Source organism: Callithrix jacchus, chromosome 16 (genome assembly GCF_049354715.1).
Source record: "Callithrix jacchus isolate 240 chromosome 16, calJac240_pri, whole genome shotgun sequence".
NCBI classification, from domain to species: domain Eukaryota; kingdom Metazoa; phylum Chordata; class Mammalia; order Primates; family Cebidae; genus Callithrix; species Callithrix jacchus.
Genome location: NC_133517.1, coordinates 30052391 through 30067498, shown reverse-complemented (window position 1 = coordinate 30067498; position 15108 = coordinate 30052391). Strand labels below are relative to the sequence as shown.

Sequence of the window (15108 nt, the reverse complement as noted above, 5' to 3'; positions counted from 1 at the left end):
CTAAAGTTGAATGGCTTTACACCATTCTTTCAAAGTCACCCAGTATATAAACAGAAGAATTTGAATTTGAACCCAGCCCTACCTCCCTCTAAACCCCATATTCACTCAGTTTTACCTCTGTGCCTAGGTGTATCTAATCCTTGGTTGACATGCTGAAGGATATCTCTTAACATTCTTAAACTCCAAACCTCCCTTGGAAATAATTTTCTAACACTGAAACTGCCCTAATAATGCTGTAGTTTGCTTCCATGGGAGAATACTGGCCTTCAGAGCAGGCTCCTTCTACCAGATTTCCATTTCATAAAACCATTTTATGACTCCCTCTTCAGAGCTCATATACCTGTCAGAAGATCCTGTGCAATTTATCCCTAGGGATAGTTAACACTATCCCCCGCCACCACTCCCCCTGCGATGTCAGGTGCTCTCAGAAACGGAAGTGCAGGATCTCCCTCAGTGCCCATCTTTTAGATCAGTAGCTGTCACTGATAAAATGTCTCCTGGGAACTGCAGAGACAAAGTTGCAAGCCATCCAACAGGCCCACCCTGGTATCTCCTGCAGTTACCAGCATTCTCACTCGTGAAAGATTGTTTGGAGTTGTTTTAGTTTTGTAAAATGTTCATGGGAACTTAGATAATATCTGAGGAAATGCCTTCTTTAAGTCACTAGTCTAAAGGAAGGCAGCCAAATTCCTTCAGTCTGAGAATTTTGGAGCCCTGAAGAGGGCATGAACAAATATTTTTCTTGCCTCTATTTTTTTTAATAGGGAATTTGGAGCCTTTTTCTGTAGACCACCATGCAGGGTCTTTAAGAAGCTCTGACTGGTAAGGAAACAGCCCCAGATGTTCCATGATCTGTCTGCTGGAATTAAATGTCCCTTCCTTTTTCCTGACATCCACAATTCTAAATCATCCTCTATGCACCCTCAGTGACTTCTGTTCATTGAAGGTTTTGACTCTGTCCTTAACTTGTACATGAATTTGATATTCACCTGATACTCTCTAGGGTCAGAGAGCATGTATTCCCCACCAGCTTCAACTAATTCTAAAATGTCACAGTTTCTGTTAAAATGCTTCTAGCTACTATCAGCGTAAAAATACAGATTTGTCTCCCCTGGGTGTGCTGTGAGTTCATGGCATAAACTATCTTCTGGTTATAAAATGGACATCTGGCTTTTCTACTGGGAAGTGTGGTTATTTGTGCCTTCTGGAGGTCAAGATGTCATCATCTGGCTCTGGTCCCTCTTACCTCTCTCCCAGACTAGACCTCTTCTCCAGCTGTATACTCACCTTCATGGTTGTTCACACAATTTCTCCTTCATGTTTTTCGGAGCATCTCCCTAAGGCACAGCTCTTGTCACCTCACCTTCCTATTCATCCTCCTACCACGATGGCTCCACATTTATGAACTACATTCAGTCTGTCTTCAGCCTTATATTTAGGACCTTCCACAGGTGGTTGCCAACTTTATCTGCCAATAATTAGCCCAAGTTACCCCCCAATATCAACCAAACTGGAATGCTCACATGTTCTCTTCATCTGGAATACCTGTGCCCTTATCTTTCTGTTGACAGCATAAGTACTCCACCCCAGAGCAAGGGGTTTATAGGGGTAGATAGGAGAAAACTCTGGTACGAAGTTTTAAGAACTTAGATTGGGCTTAGAGAAAATCTAGATGGCATCCTGGGGAAATGGAAAACTCAAAAACCATGGCAGTCTCCAATGCACAAGACAGTAAGTAGGGGATTAGAAGAGGGAAATCCTAACTATGTTCTTACCAGAAACACATAGAAACATCCCTCCCCTTCTGAAAAATAGTTATTGGATATAACAATAATTGTCTTCTTATAATACATGACTTAGCAGGAGGCGAAGTAAGGGAATTTCTCAGAGGTGAGAAATAATAGAAATAATGAAAATCTATAGAAATAAGAAACCCCTGGGGCCTGGCATTTGTGTGCCAATCCCTGTTTGCCTAGAGCATGGGTTTTAATGAACAGTGAGTGCATCTAGGACAAGTACAAAATTTGGAGCCACTAGTGTACTTTATAAGATATTGATTAACTTTAGACTTATTAAGATAAATGTGTAAGCTATAATTTCCAAGATCTCCACTGACAGAATTAAAATAAAGCATGTAACTTCCAAGCTAATAGAGTTGGGGGGAAAAAGGAATGAGAGAGGGAAAAAAATCAACCCAAAAGAGGGTAAGAAAGAAAGGGAAAAAAGAAACCTAGAAAATACAATAAAAAAATAGGAGCAAAAACTAAGATGGTATAAATGAATCCAGTTTAACAATAATCACAGTCTGCATAAATGGATTATACTCTCCAGTTAACAATTAAAGATTATTAGACTAGATTTTTAAAATTCAGTTCTAAACTGTTCATAAGAGAAACTCCCAAAAGTGTTGAGATAGAGAAAGCCTGCAAGTAAAACGATGGGAAAGGACATAGCATGGTAATACTCTTCAAAAAGAAGCAGGTGTGGCTATATTAAATATTAGGGAAAACTAGACTTCCGGAACAAAAAGAAAGCGCTACTGTAAATGAATTTTCAATTTACTGGGATACATAATTTTAAATTTATATACCCCTAACAACATAACTTTGAAATATATAGAAAAGAAATTACTGGAACTACAACCTCAAGATATTCAAAATCACAAGGGGACATTTTCACACATCTCTCTCAAAATTGATGGGTCAAATAGACAAGAAATCAGTAAGGAGTTAAAAGGTTTGAAGAACACAATTAAGAAGCTTGATCTAATGGACTTACACAGAACACTGAAAGCAGATTCACTTCAAATACACATGAAACATTTACAAAATGCATCATATACTATAGGCCATAGAGCAAACATCAACAAAATTCAAAGAATCTGTATCATAGCCAACATTCTCTAACAGTTAAATTAGAAATCAATAATGAAAAAAATAACTTAGAAAACTTTATACTTTTGAAAATTAAAAAACACATTCTAACTCATGAGTCAGGGAAAAAAGTCAAACTAGAAATTAATAAATATTTCAAACTGAATGGTCATGAAACTACTGATTGAAACTGGTGGGATACAGCTAATGCAGTACTGAGGGAAGATTATAGCCTTACTGCTTATTCTAGAGACAAAGCACATCTGCAAAGTGATAAACTGAGTTTTTAACTCCAAAAGTTAGCTAAGAGAAGCGAATAAATCCAAAGAAAGGTGGAGTAAAATAATATAAGCAAAATATAAACTTATGAGCAGAAATCAATGAAAGAATAACTACTAAATAATAGAAAGTATCCAAAAAATGAAAGTCATCATCTTTTCTTTTTCTTCAAAACACTAATAAAACTGAGAAACTGAAAGCAAGATTAAAAAAAGAGATGACACTGATAATCAACATCAAGAATGAAAAAGAGGGCATTGCTATAGGTGCTGCAGACATCAACTAAAATTAAAAACAGGATATTACTGACAACTTCGTACCATTATTTTGAGCATTTGGGCAAAACTCACAAATTCCTAGACAAATGTAATTTCCATAGTTAATTCAAGAATAAATACAAAACCTGAATAGCCCAATAACCATGAAAGAAATGGAATCATTAGTTAAAATTGTTATCATAAAGAAAGCCTCAGACTTTGATGGCTTTGTTAAAAGTTCTACAAAATAACCAGAAAATAAATAATTCTAATCTTACACAAACTATCCCAGAATTTAAAAAAAAGAAGGAAAACCATGTTATGAATCAGATACATCCTTGATACTAAAACTGGAGAGCCACAAACAGAAAATCTAAGTTTTTCAAAATGTAAATTTATAATAGCAACAAAAAAATAAGCCATCAAACAAAGAAAACTAACAAAAGGTATGTAAAACTGTTATAAAACTTTAAAGACATTACAGAAGACAAATAGAAACATGTATCAGCACACCATTTTCATGGATAAGAACACAATATTCTAATAAAAAGATGTTAGGTTTTCCCACAATTTAAAATGAATATTAGCACAATTCTGATCAAAATCCAAAAATACTTTTGGAGAATTTTAAAATAATTCTAAAATTCATCTGAAAGCGCAAATGGTTCCAAATAATCAAAAACACTCCTGAGGAAGAAGGAAGAGAAAGTGAGGGAACTTGACCTAACAGATAGCAAGGATTCTAAAGCAATAGCAATTAAGACAGTGTGGCATTGTTGCAGAGATAGACAAATAGACCACCAAAACAATTAGAAAGCCCCAAAATAAACATATAAGGAAATTTAATATGGCAAAATCAATACCACAGATCAGTGGGGAAAAAGGATGTACTACTAATCAATAAATGTTCTGGACAATGGAAAACTGAAAATAGAATCCTACTTCACACCTATGCAACAATTATTTCCTATTCTAGATAGGTGGATAACTTAAAAATGAAAATGAAATCTTTTTACAAATTTAGAATAGAATATCAGAGAACATCTTTATAGTATTAGGATAAGGAAGGACTTCTTAAGACATTAAAAAGTACAAATCTTACAAGAAAAGATTCATAAATCCAACTACATTAAAAGTAAGAACACTTATGCATCAAAACACACACAAAACAGGGTAAAGAGATGAGTTTTCATAGTTAATTCAAGAATAAATACAAAACCTGAATAGCCCAATAACCATCAAAGAAATTGAATCATTAGTTAAAATTGTTATCATAAAGAAAGCATCAGACTTTGATGGCTTTGTTAAAAGTTCTACAAAATAACCAGAAAATAAATAATTATAATCTTACACAAACTGGGGAACTACTAACAGAAGAGTAGTATCTAAATTATACCAAGAACTCTTACAGACAAATCCATTGAAAAATGGACAAAATACATGAGCAAGAACTTCACAAAAGAGGAAACACACATAAATGACCAAAAAGTCCATAGGTAAAAACATACTTAATCTCACAGTTAATCTCACTTTTAAAACTGAGAATGAGCTAATATTTCACACTCACCAAATTTACAAAAATTAGTTTGACAGTGTCGAGTGCTGTAGACTATGTGAAGCAAGAGGACTTATATACTAGCAATCTGAGTGTAAATTGAAAAGGAAAACATTTTGGAATTGAGTGGTTAAAATTAAGCACACACATACTCTATAGCCCAGCAAGCCATTTCTACATGCAAAGCCTCGAGAATGTTGATAACGGCATGTAATAGAAAACTGAAAACAACCTAAATGACCATTGTTGGTAAAAATGGATAATAAATACAAAGAGGTAATGCACTGCAATGAAACATGAAAATACTACCACTATCCACAACAGCATAGATAAATCTTATATATGTTTGAGTGGAAAAAACAAGCTGAAGAATCTATCTGTAGGATATGGTTCAAAAGTAGGTAATCTTAAACTGTATATCTGTACATGTATAATTGTTATATACAGTCATATACATATATATGGTAAAGTATGAAGTGGTAAGACTATAGAAAAGCAAGGAGTGATTAACAAGCAAGACAGGATAGTGGGTACTTCTGGAGGGAGGAAAAGATCTGCAACCGGCAGGGGTGTCATAAATAGGTTTCCAAGACACTAGTAATATTTTTGCATTGAATTATGAACATGTATAAACTTATTGTCACCCTTTATAATATACATTTATGTTTTCTACAATTTTATGTGTGTGTGGTATATTTCGCAGTAAAAGCCAACCAATCAATTGAGCTAGCTAGAGGCTAAAGAACTGCAACTAGCATCCATAAGATGGGCCTAGTAGGTTTTCAAGGATAAATAAGAGACAGTGAAATTTCCCTGAGTCTGTGATCCATGACTGAAACCAGCAAAAAGCTTTGCACTTGAATGAGAAGGAAGTTTTGAAGTGGGGCAGAGACTCCTGCTGGTGCCCTTGGAGGTTGCTGGGGATGTTATGACTATAGGAAGTAAATGGATGATTCAAAAAAGGTACTTAACTTGCAAACATGCAGATACAAAGAAGTTACTGTCTTTTTATAAATATGAGGCATTTGTCTCAGTTACTTATACAAGTAAAAGTGTATTTTCCCACATCACAGGAAATCCAGAAGAAGGCAGTGCAGAGCTTGTTGAGAGGGTTACCAGAATTGTCCAAATGCAGGCTCCACTTGCCACTCTGCCATTTTTAGTTTAGGGGCTTATTGCCCCATGTAGCTCCAAAGTTCTTATCTGCCTTGAATGTAGCATTCAGGGTATTTTCCCAACTCTTTGTCATCAAAGTTAAAGCCTTTTCTAGAACTCTCCCATAGCCTGTTACTCACTTGAGAGCCATCAAAATGGTGTCACATTTTCTTGCTGCAGGAGAGGCTGGGAAAGTACTTATTTTGCCATTGCAGACTATATAGTAGGAGCAGGCAAAAGTGAAGGGGGAGAAGTGTGTATTCAATGGTATCTGTCAAAATACTCCACTAAGAATTATTCTTCTTTTTCTCCCAGGAGCCAGTCTACTTGATGACTTATACAAGTATTTCTTCTTCCATCACTCCTATGGAGACACCATGACTGTCATGGATCCAAAGCAGATGAATGTTGCTGCTGCTGTTTGGGCTGTTGTCTCTTACGTTGTTGCAGACATGGAAGAAATGCTGCCTAGGTCCTAGAAACAGCAAGAAGGAAACATTTTCATGCTTCTGGCCAGGAATCCTGGGTCTGCAACTTTGGAAAACACCTCTTCACATAACAATTTCATCTAACTCATCTCCAAAGCACAACTCTGTTTCATGCTTTCTGTTATTATCTTTCTGATACTTTTCAAATTCTCTGATTTTAGAAGAAGGAATCATTCTCCCCTGCCTGCCACCACATAGAATCAACATATGGTAAGGATCACAGTGGGGGCATTTCTTTATATCACCTCTTAAAAATGTTATTTCCACTTTAAAACTAAAAACTTAATAAACTTTTTAAAGATCTCAGATTTTTATGTGTTCATTTATTAACATTAAATATGAAAATATGATTTATATTATTGAAGGAATAGAAGAATTTCTCAATTTCAGTATGATCTTAATTGAATATATAGAGGCATTTGGCTTTCCAATTTGCATATTTTTATATTATGTGAATTTTAAAATGAGCTTTGAAATTTTTTAATTTACAGGAAAAAAGGATATTATCATTTGGGGAAATAATCAAGAATGTATAATTAATTGCCTTATTAAAGATAAGTATTAGGGTCTGTGACTAGATAAATAATGCTATTTTGCATTTATGTTTTGTATATTTTACACAACATTACCATGAAATTGGGACGTATTCATAATTTGCTGATGACATGGTTGGAGCTCAGAGAGGCTAAATAATATTTACAGAGTCCTCTAGAACAAAAACAGTAATCCCCATCCTCAGTGAAGCGAATTTCTACTATTGTTCCTCACACAACATCTAATATTCAATAAAAAATTACAAGACACACCAAAAAAAGAACAAGAAAAAAATAAACTTACTGTCAAGAGATAAATCAATTAAGAGAAACAGACTAAGAGATGACCTAGAAGTTTGAATGATCAGGGGAGTTTAACCTAACTATGATGATTATGTTAAACATCTAATAAGAAAAGTGGACTGTACACATGAACAGAAGAAGAATTTCAGTCAAATTGGAAACCATAACATGAAGTCAAATACAAATGTTGAAAAATGCAATGTCAGATATGCAAAATTTTTTTGTCAGACTCAGTTAATTGGACAAGGCTGCAGAGAGCATTGGTATGCTTGAATATAAGCCAATAGAAATTATCCAAAAAGAGAAGAAAGAGTAAAGGAGAAAAAATGCCAGAGTGGACCATCCAAGAATTGTTATACAGTATCAAGTTGTCTAGTACATGTGTAATTGGATTTTCAGAAAGAGAGGACAAAGCATCAATTGTATTAATGATAATAAAACAATTGAAAGTGTAAGATCTTTCATTTCTGATGAAGTATCACACTAGTTCTCTGACTGACCCCTACACTGAGATGACAAAAATGCTAGATAATTTTTGAGAAACACCTTATTAAATATATGAATAAATGGATTAACAAGTGAAAAATATTAGACAAAAAACTAAGTATCGAAAGACTATAGTGCAAGAGATACATAGAATATTTTTTTGCTTTTTAAAGGTTTTTTAAACTGATAGACACACATACACACCTCTGTGTATGTGTGTGATTTTTTTTTTTTGAGACAGGGTCTAACACTGTTGTCCAGGCTGTAGTGCAATGGTGCAATCTTGGTTCACTGCAACCTCTAACTCCCAGGCTCAGGTGATCCTCCCACCTCACCCTCCTGAGTAGTTGGGACCAGAGGTGTCCACCACCATGCCTGGATATTTTGTTGTTGTTGTTTGTTTGTTTGTTTGTTTGTGAGATAGCATTTTGCCACACTGCCCAGGCTGGTCTTGAACTTCTGGATTCAAGCAATCAGCCTGCCTCAGCCTCCCAAAGTGCTGGGATTACAGGCATGAGCAACTGCCCTCAGCCTTTAAAAAAAAAAATATATATATATATATATATATACACACACACACACACACACACACAAACACACACACACATTTATATGTATACTATATATATGTAATATACATATGTATGTACATACATAATTCCAATAGCTTTTGAGGTACAAATGGTTGTTGGTTACATGGATGAATCATATAGTGGTAAAGTCTGAGATTTTGGTGCTCCCTTCACCCAACTAATGTACATTGCATCCAATATGTAGCTTTTTATCCCTCACCTCCCTCTCACCCTCCCTGCTTCTGTCTCCAGTGCCCATTATACCACTCTGTATGCCTTTGTATACCCATAGCTTAGCTCCCACTTATAAGTGAGAACATAAAGTATTTGCTTTTCCATTCCTGAGTTAATTAACTTAGAATAATGGCCTCCAGCTCCATCCAAGTTGCTGCAAAAGCATTTCATTCTTGTTTATAGCTTACTCAGCAGTGTTCCATGGTGTATATATAACACATTTTCTTCATCCACTCATCAGTTGATGGGCAGTTAGGTTGGTTCTATACCTATTCAACTGTGAATTGTGCTGCAAGAAACATATGCATCCCAGTGTCTTTTGATATAATGACTTCTTTTCCTTTGGGTAGATATCCAGTAATGGGGTTGTTGGATAGAATGGTAGAAATACTTTCAGTTTTGGGGGAAATCTCTGTACTGTTTCCATAGAGGTTACACTAATTTACATTCCTACCAGCAGTATATCAGCAGTCCTTTCTTAACACATCCAGTCAACATTACTTTTTACTTTATAACAATAGCCATTCTGGGACCAGTCATGGTGGCTCATGCCTGTAATCCCAGAACTCTCAGAAGGCAAGGCAGGATTGCTTCAGTTCAGAAGTTCAAGATCAGCCCAGACAATACTGTGAGACCTTTTTGGTACAAAAAATAACCATAAAAAATAAAATAGCTAGGCATGGTGGCATGCATCTGTGGTCCAAGCTACTTGGGAAGCTGAGGTGGGAGGATCTCTTGAGCCCAGGAGGTTGAGGTGGCAGTGACCTATAATCATGCCACTGCACTCCATCCTGGGTGACAGCAAGACCCTGTCTCAATAATAATGGCCATTCTGGCTGGAATAAGGTGGTATCTCATTATTTTAATTCACATTTCCTTAATGATTAGTGATATTGAGCATTTTTCAAATAAGTTTGTTGCTCATTTGGAGATAGACAGAACACTGAACAAGCTTTCTCTTTGAGAAAGTTGAAGGAATTTAAGTTTACCACTTAGAGATTCAGAGTTTACCATTTACCATTCAGAGATCAGGAGATGGTAGACAAATCCCAGATTCTGCCACATTAAAGATGATACTATAGAACTCCAACAAAAATGAGACACCCAAAATGTTATACCTCAATACCGTGGTGAACAAAAATAACTCTTAGGTCTGCAAGGAAAGTTACCATGATTAAGTAAAAGCTAAGTAGAGGGTCTGAGGAAATAACCACTTATAAAGTTACAAAAAATATTAAATCACAACCAAAAGAGGAAGAAGAGGAATCATAGCATTCTGAGCAAGAGCAAACAACAACAAAAAAAAGATAAATAATTAACCCACAGTGTCCTCTGATATTGGGATTTCTGGGTTAACAATTATTTAAACTATGTCCACTGTTTCAAGGAAGTCAAAGAAGAATTTAAAAGTAGAATCGAGAGCATGGGACTATAAAAAATAACCAAGCTATTGTAGAAACAACCAAATAGAACTTTAGGGAATGTAAATTATACTAAGTGAAAATTTAAAATTAGGGGACAAATTTAATCAATTTTATAAGAGAATTCATAAAGTACAAGTTTGTAGTGATGAAATTTATGAGAATTTAGCACAGAAAGACGATGGAAAACATAAATGAAAGGTTAAGAAATATTAAGGATAGAGTTATATTGTCTAATGTGTTTAATCAGAGTTTTGGGGAAGAAATGGGACAATTATCTGAAGACATAATAAATCAAAATTTTCCAGAAACAATGAGATACACAAAATCATGAAACCAGTGAATCCCAAACAGAATAAATACAAAGACATATTTTGGAGAAACTACAGACCAGAAGACACAAAAGAAGCTCTGTGGAGTAACAGAGAACAGATGGACTATTTTAAAAGGAGCAATTGGACTTTTAGCTAACTTCATAACAGCAACAATGTAAGCCAGAAGACAGTGGAATAAGATCTCCCACATGCTGAGAGACAACAATTATCAACCTAACAACTCTGTGCTCAGGGAAAATATCTTTTGAAAACAAGGACAAAGTAAGGATATTTGTCAGATTAAAAAGTGAAAGAATTTACTACCAGCAGGTCTTCACTAAAGGAAATTAGAAAAAGTGTCCTCCAGAGAAAATTAAATGATTGTAGACACTAATATACAAGAAGTGAGGAGATAGGCTCCAGGCCAAAATCAAAATCTATGTGTGATTTTCCAGGTCTGACTTTAAGCATTACAAAGGCTTTGTCTGGCAGGCCTATTGGAAGAAAGTTGCCCTCCTAATATGGTTTGGTTGTGTCCCCACCAAATGTCATCTTGAATTCCCATGTGTTATGGGAAGGACCTAGTGGGAAGTAACTGAATCATGGGGGCAGGTCTTTCCCATGCTGTTCTCGTGATAGTGAATACATCTCATGAGATCTGATGGTTTCATAAAGGAGAGCTTCTCTGCACAAGCTCTCTTCGCTTGTCTGCCACCATGTGAGATGTGCCTTTTACCTTCAGCCATGATTGTGAGGCCTCCCCAGCTATGTGGAACTGTGAGTTATTAAACCTCTTTTTCCTTATACATTACCCAGTCTCAGATATGTCTTTATCAGCAGCATGAAAATAGATTAACACACTTCCCCACAGAAGACTTAGTGCTCTGCCAGTGGATTACAGTTTTCCAGAAGGAGTTGCAGTCAAGAACTCAGGCCCCCTAGGGCAGCTACCCATTCCTCACCCAAACAGCTCCATTCAAGTCCTCCTTATCTTATGACCAACACACTTTCTTCCACTCTAACCTAGTACTTTCCTAGTTCTAGCCTTCCCCTGCTCCCTCTTGTCAGTCCACTGGACCATAAAAATGTCAGGAGTCCTTTGTTTAGGGCTCTTTGGTAGTGGGATGATTTTCCCTGTCTGAGCTGATTCATCTGACCCTTGCCTACTGCCATTCCCTGGGGGCAAAATGAAACATCAGGAAGCCAATGCTTATTTTTGCCTCTTGTTTATACTATCTCTGTAAGTGATTAAGCCTTGATTGTTACTTTCAGTTTGGCTCATTGTTCTGACTGACCACCTAAGCCTGGCACCTGGACAGAAATTAAGAGCAAAGAAAGTGGTAACTGTTTTAAACAAACATGAAATAAATAAAAGCCACAATAATATGATATCTGAAAAGAAAACAAGATAAAACAAGATAAGAAGATATTTCACTGGAATAGTATATGTATAAGAAGTGAAGTTACTGGAATTAGTGTTCTAAGGAATTTTGCCTTTGCAAAACTATAACAGTAAGAAAAATCTGACCTAGTTGAGTCCATTTTGCTTCTAACCTCCAAGCTGTCCTTGGTCATTCCTGGATATAAGCCAAGCTAACTTTGGGAGGAATTTAGTTTACAGTTTAACTTAAAAGCAAGAATGATAATAGTCCCTCCCTGTAACTAATCCCCTCCCTGTTCAAGGGCTGAAACTGCCTTTGTAAAACTAATGAAAGGCCACAAGATTAGGATTATGGGAGAGGCCCAAGTTCTGCTAAAATGTAGGCATAGTTTCTATAATTCCTTACTGCTCAGAAGTCATGTGCCCAGAGGTCCCAAGATTTATAACTTCCCCAGTTGCTTCTATAGATAACATCACTATTGTAGCATCTAGGACTGGTTTTTGTTGTTGTTGTTGTTATTGTTGTTGTTTAGGTGTTTTTCAGACTGATGTCCTGTGGCTCTGCCCAGAGGTAGCCTCACTGCACAAGGACTGTCTTCCAACACCCCTGTTATGGCATCCTCAACCAATCAGCTGCACCCATTCCCTAGTCTCCTGCCCTCCAAACTGTCCATAAAAATCCTAACCTCCAACCTTTCGGGGAGACTGATTTGAGTAACAACTCCAGTTCTTCTACATAGCTAGCCTCATGTCAGCTGAACTCTTTCTTTATAAATTATAAAAAGAATTGTTTATCTGGTGAGAAATGGTGTATCATTTTCTTGGTGGCCTATTTCCTGTGCATGCAGCCACTTTCCAATTTGACTTTAGGGTCAAGTTGCTTTTCTGATTCATTTAGCTGAGCAGACTTAAGTGCAAATTGAGAAGAAAACCCATTTAAATATTGTATAATGTGAAAAGGGTGAAATCTGTCACCAAAAAAAAAAAAAAAAAAAAGGAGGAAGCTAGAGGGAAAGGAGGTCAATTGCTGATTTTGCCCTTGACATTGTTAAGATGTGGTTTTAAGGGTTCTGCTGTGTCTGTGGATAATTTGGAGTTTACGTTCCCCAGAGTGTTCCACCCTGACAATAATTACGGTAATGACACCAAGAGCATCTTAAAAATTCTCATGCATCTACACTGCATACATTACATTGCCACGTGCAGTCCTATTTGCTCAGTATGCTCCTTTCATAATAATTTGAGATGCTTCTCATTTACCTTGAGTAAATATCAAAGGGATCTTGATATCTATATCTGTCTCATGAAATATACATCGTCTCTAACTGTGCCCAAATGATTAATTTACAGCTATGTGATGATTAGCATAAAAATCTCATCACAACACAAGATAGAAATGTTATCACTAATTGCTATTTGAAGTGAAGAATGTTTTCTGCATAGAAATTAATGATGCATGCTTACTTCTCAATTCTCTGTTAAACCAGAATACCCAAGACCATTTTTGGAGAAGAAATAAATTACCTTTGAAGTTTCGTGGGGTTTTTATCCTCTCCCTTAGATGATCCACAGTTACCAAAGGATGGTGGAAGGCAATGGCTAATGAAGTTCCATGCATAAATGAGATGTATGTACTCAGCTCTCATCAAATCAAGTCATGCTATCAATCCATGATTCAACTGTCTAACTGCCCGCAAAGACTTTTTCCCTGGGCATTAGAGCCTCCCTGTAGCCTTGAAACTTGATTGACAAATATTCTTATGTCTGCAGCATATCCTAGGAGTATCCAAGTTTTTCAGAGAGCTTGACTTTCTTAACATCATTGGTGATCATTCTAGGCCTGCTCAAGCTGCCACACAACTATCTATGAGTTGGATGGTACCTCAGAAAATCTTGCTTTATTTTCCAAATTTAAAGAACATTGAGCTGTGACTTAGGTTTTGACAATAAAGTCACACCCTGGTCTAATTAGTTCTCTTAATTCTAAGTACCAGCCAGTCTATCCCAGAGATTGTAATGGAACATGAATCTTCCCCCCAAGCTAAGCTTGTCTCTGAGGCTCTGCCTTGCCATCCAAATCATCATCATCATTATCACTAATAACCACCCCTGGTCAGTCATGCTGCTAAAAACTTAATGTGCATTTTCTCAGTTAATCCTCACCTGATGCAGTGAGGTAGGTCCTATTTTAATCCCCATTTTAGAGATGAAAAGTCCTGGGTATACAGCTTGTAAGTAACTTTTCCAAGAACACAGAACTGACCAAATTTGACTAATATTGAGACAATTCAAAACCAAATATCATCTTCAAGCATACTTCCCTGAATAATGAGCCTTCTAATGTTTGAATATATCCAATCTAACCAGTGCATTTTCATTATAAGAAATAGAAAATAGGGTTTTAACAGTGCCACGCTTCAGCACCAGAAAGAAGGAACCCCTGCCCTGGGACCTATGCTTTAGAGGGTCTCATGTATCACCAAAACACACCAACAGTAAATTTACTGAGGAATACATGGGTGCTTTTATCACTGGGGATCTGACACTCAGAGTTGGCACAGTGTGACTCTGCATGACTCAAAGTGTTTACCTCCAGGCTAATGCCGTTTAGGCTCCAAAGAAAGGTGGCTCTCAGGTCCTGCCTTAGAGAGAAGACCATGTCTGAATGGTGTGAAGATAGACCCTGCTTTGGAGCAAGAATATTTGAGGAACAAAAGTATTCACGGAGAAAAGACAAATTCATCAACTTGTCAAATCCTTCCTCACAGAGGGCACAAAAACAGTAGATTCTCACATAAGGGAGTATTGTTTCCCAGAAGTGAAGAGCATCTATTCTTTGGATTCTTGTTATTCTCCAATCTGTGGTTCCTAGGGAACTCATGAGTTAACATGGCATTCACAACAGTTGTACATGGTGGCATTTTGCATTGTTTAATATTTGCAATGTTAAATAATTTGTACTTATAAATTCGATGTGTTGATCTAGGTATAACACTTCTGAAATGCAATATACATAATATACACTGGCAACTAGGTGGACATTTCCATTCTAGAATTGCAAAGTTTTATTTTGTAAAATTATTAATATTCAGCAAACATTTTTAAATCCAAGTAGAAAAAGTTGCTTTACTTATTTTTATTTTAAAAATTGATGTATATTAATTATAGTTAGTAATTCCTTTTAATCAATAGTTAACTTTTAAATTATTGTGTTAAAAAATTTGTGTTAAATTTGTGCAAGCTTTTTATTATAAAGC

General features: G+C 36.2%; 1 protein-coding gene across 4 annotated transcripts in view; it reads left to right on the top strand.

Annotated features, from left to right (window-relative positions):
• The window catches only part of CPQ (carboxypeptidase Q), a 557221-nt gene extending 550308 nt beyond the window's left edge, over nucleotides 1-6913 (top strand). For all 4 annotated transcript variants that reach the window (XM_035276584.3, XM_078352659.1, XM_078352658.1 and 1 more), the window contains one exon: nucleotides 6435-6913. In XM_035276584.3, the coding sequence (XP_035132475.3) occupies nucleotides 6435-6598 (164 nt within the window). In that variant the 3' untranslated portion in view covers nucleotides 6599-6913. The remainder of the gene's footprint in view (nucleotides 1-6434) is intronic.
• The last annotated feature ends 8195 nt before the right edge of the window (nucleotides 6914-15108 follow it).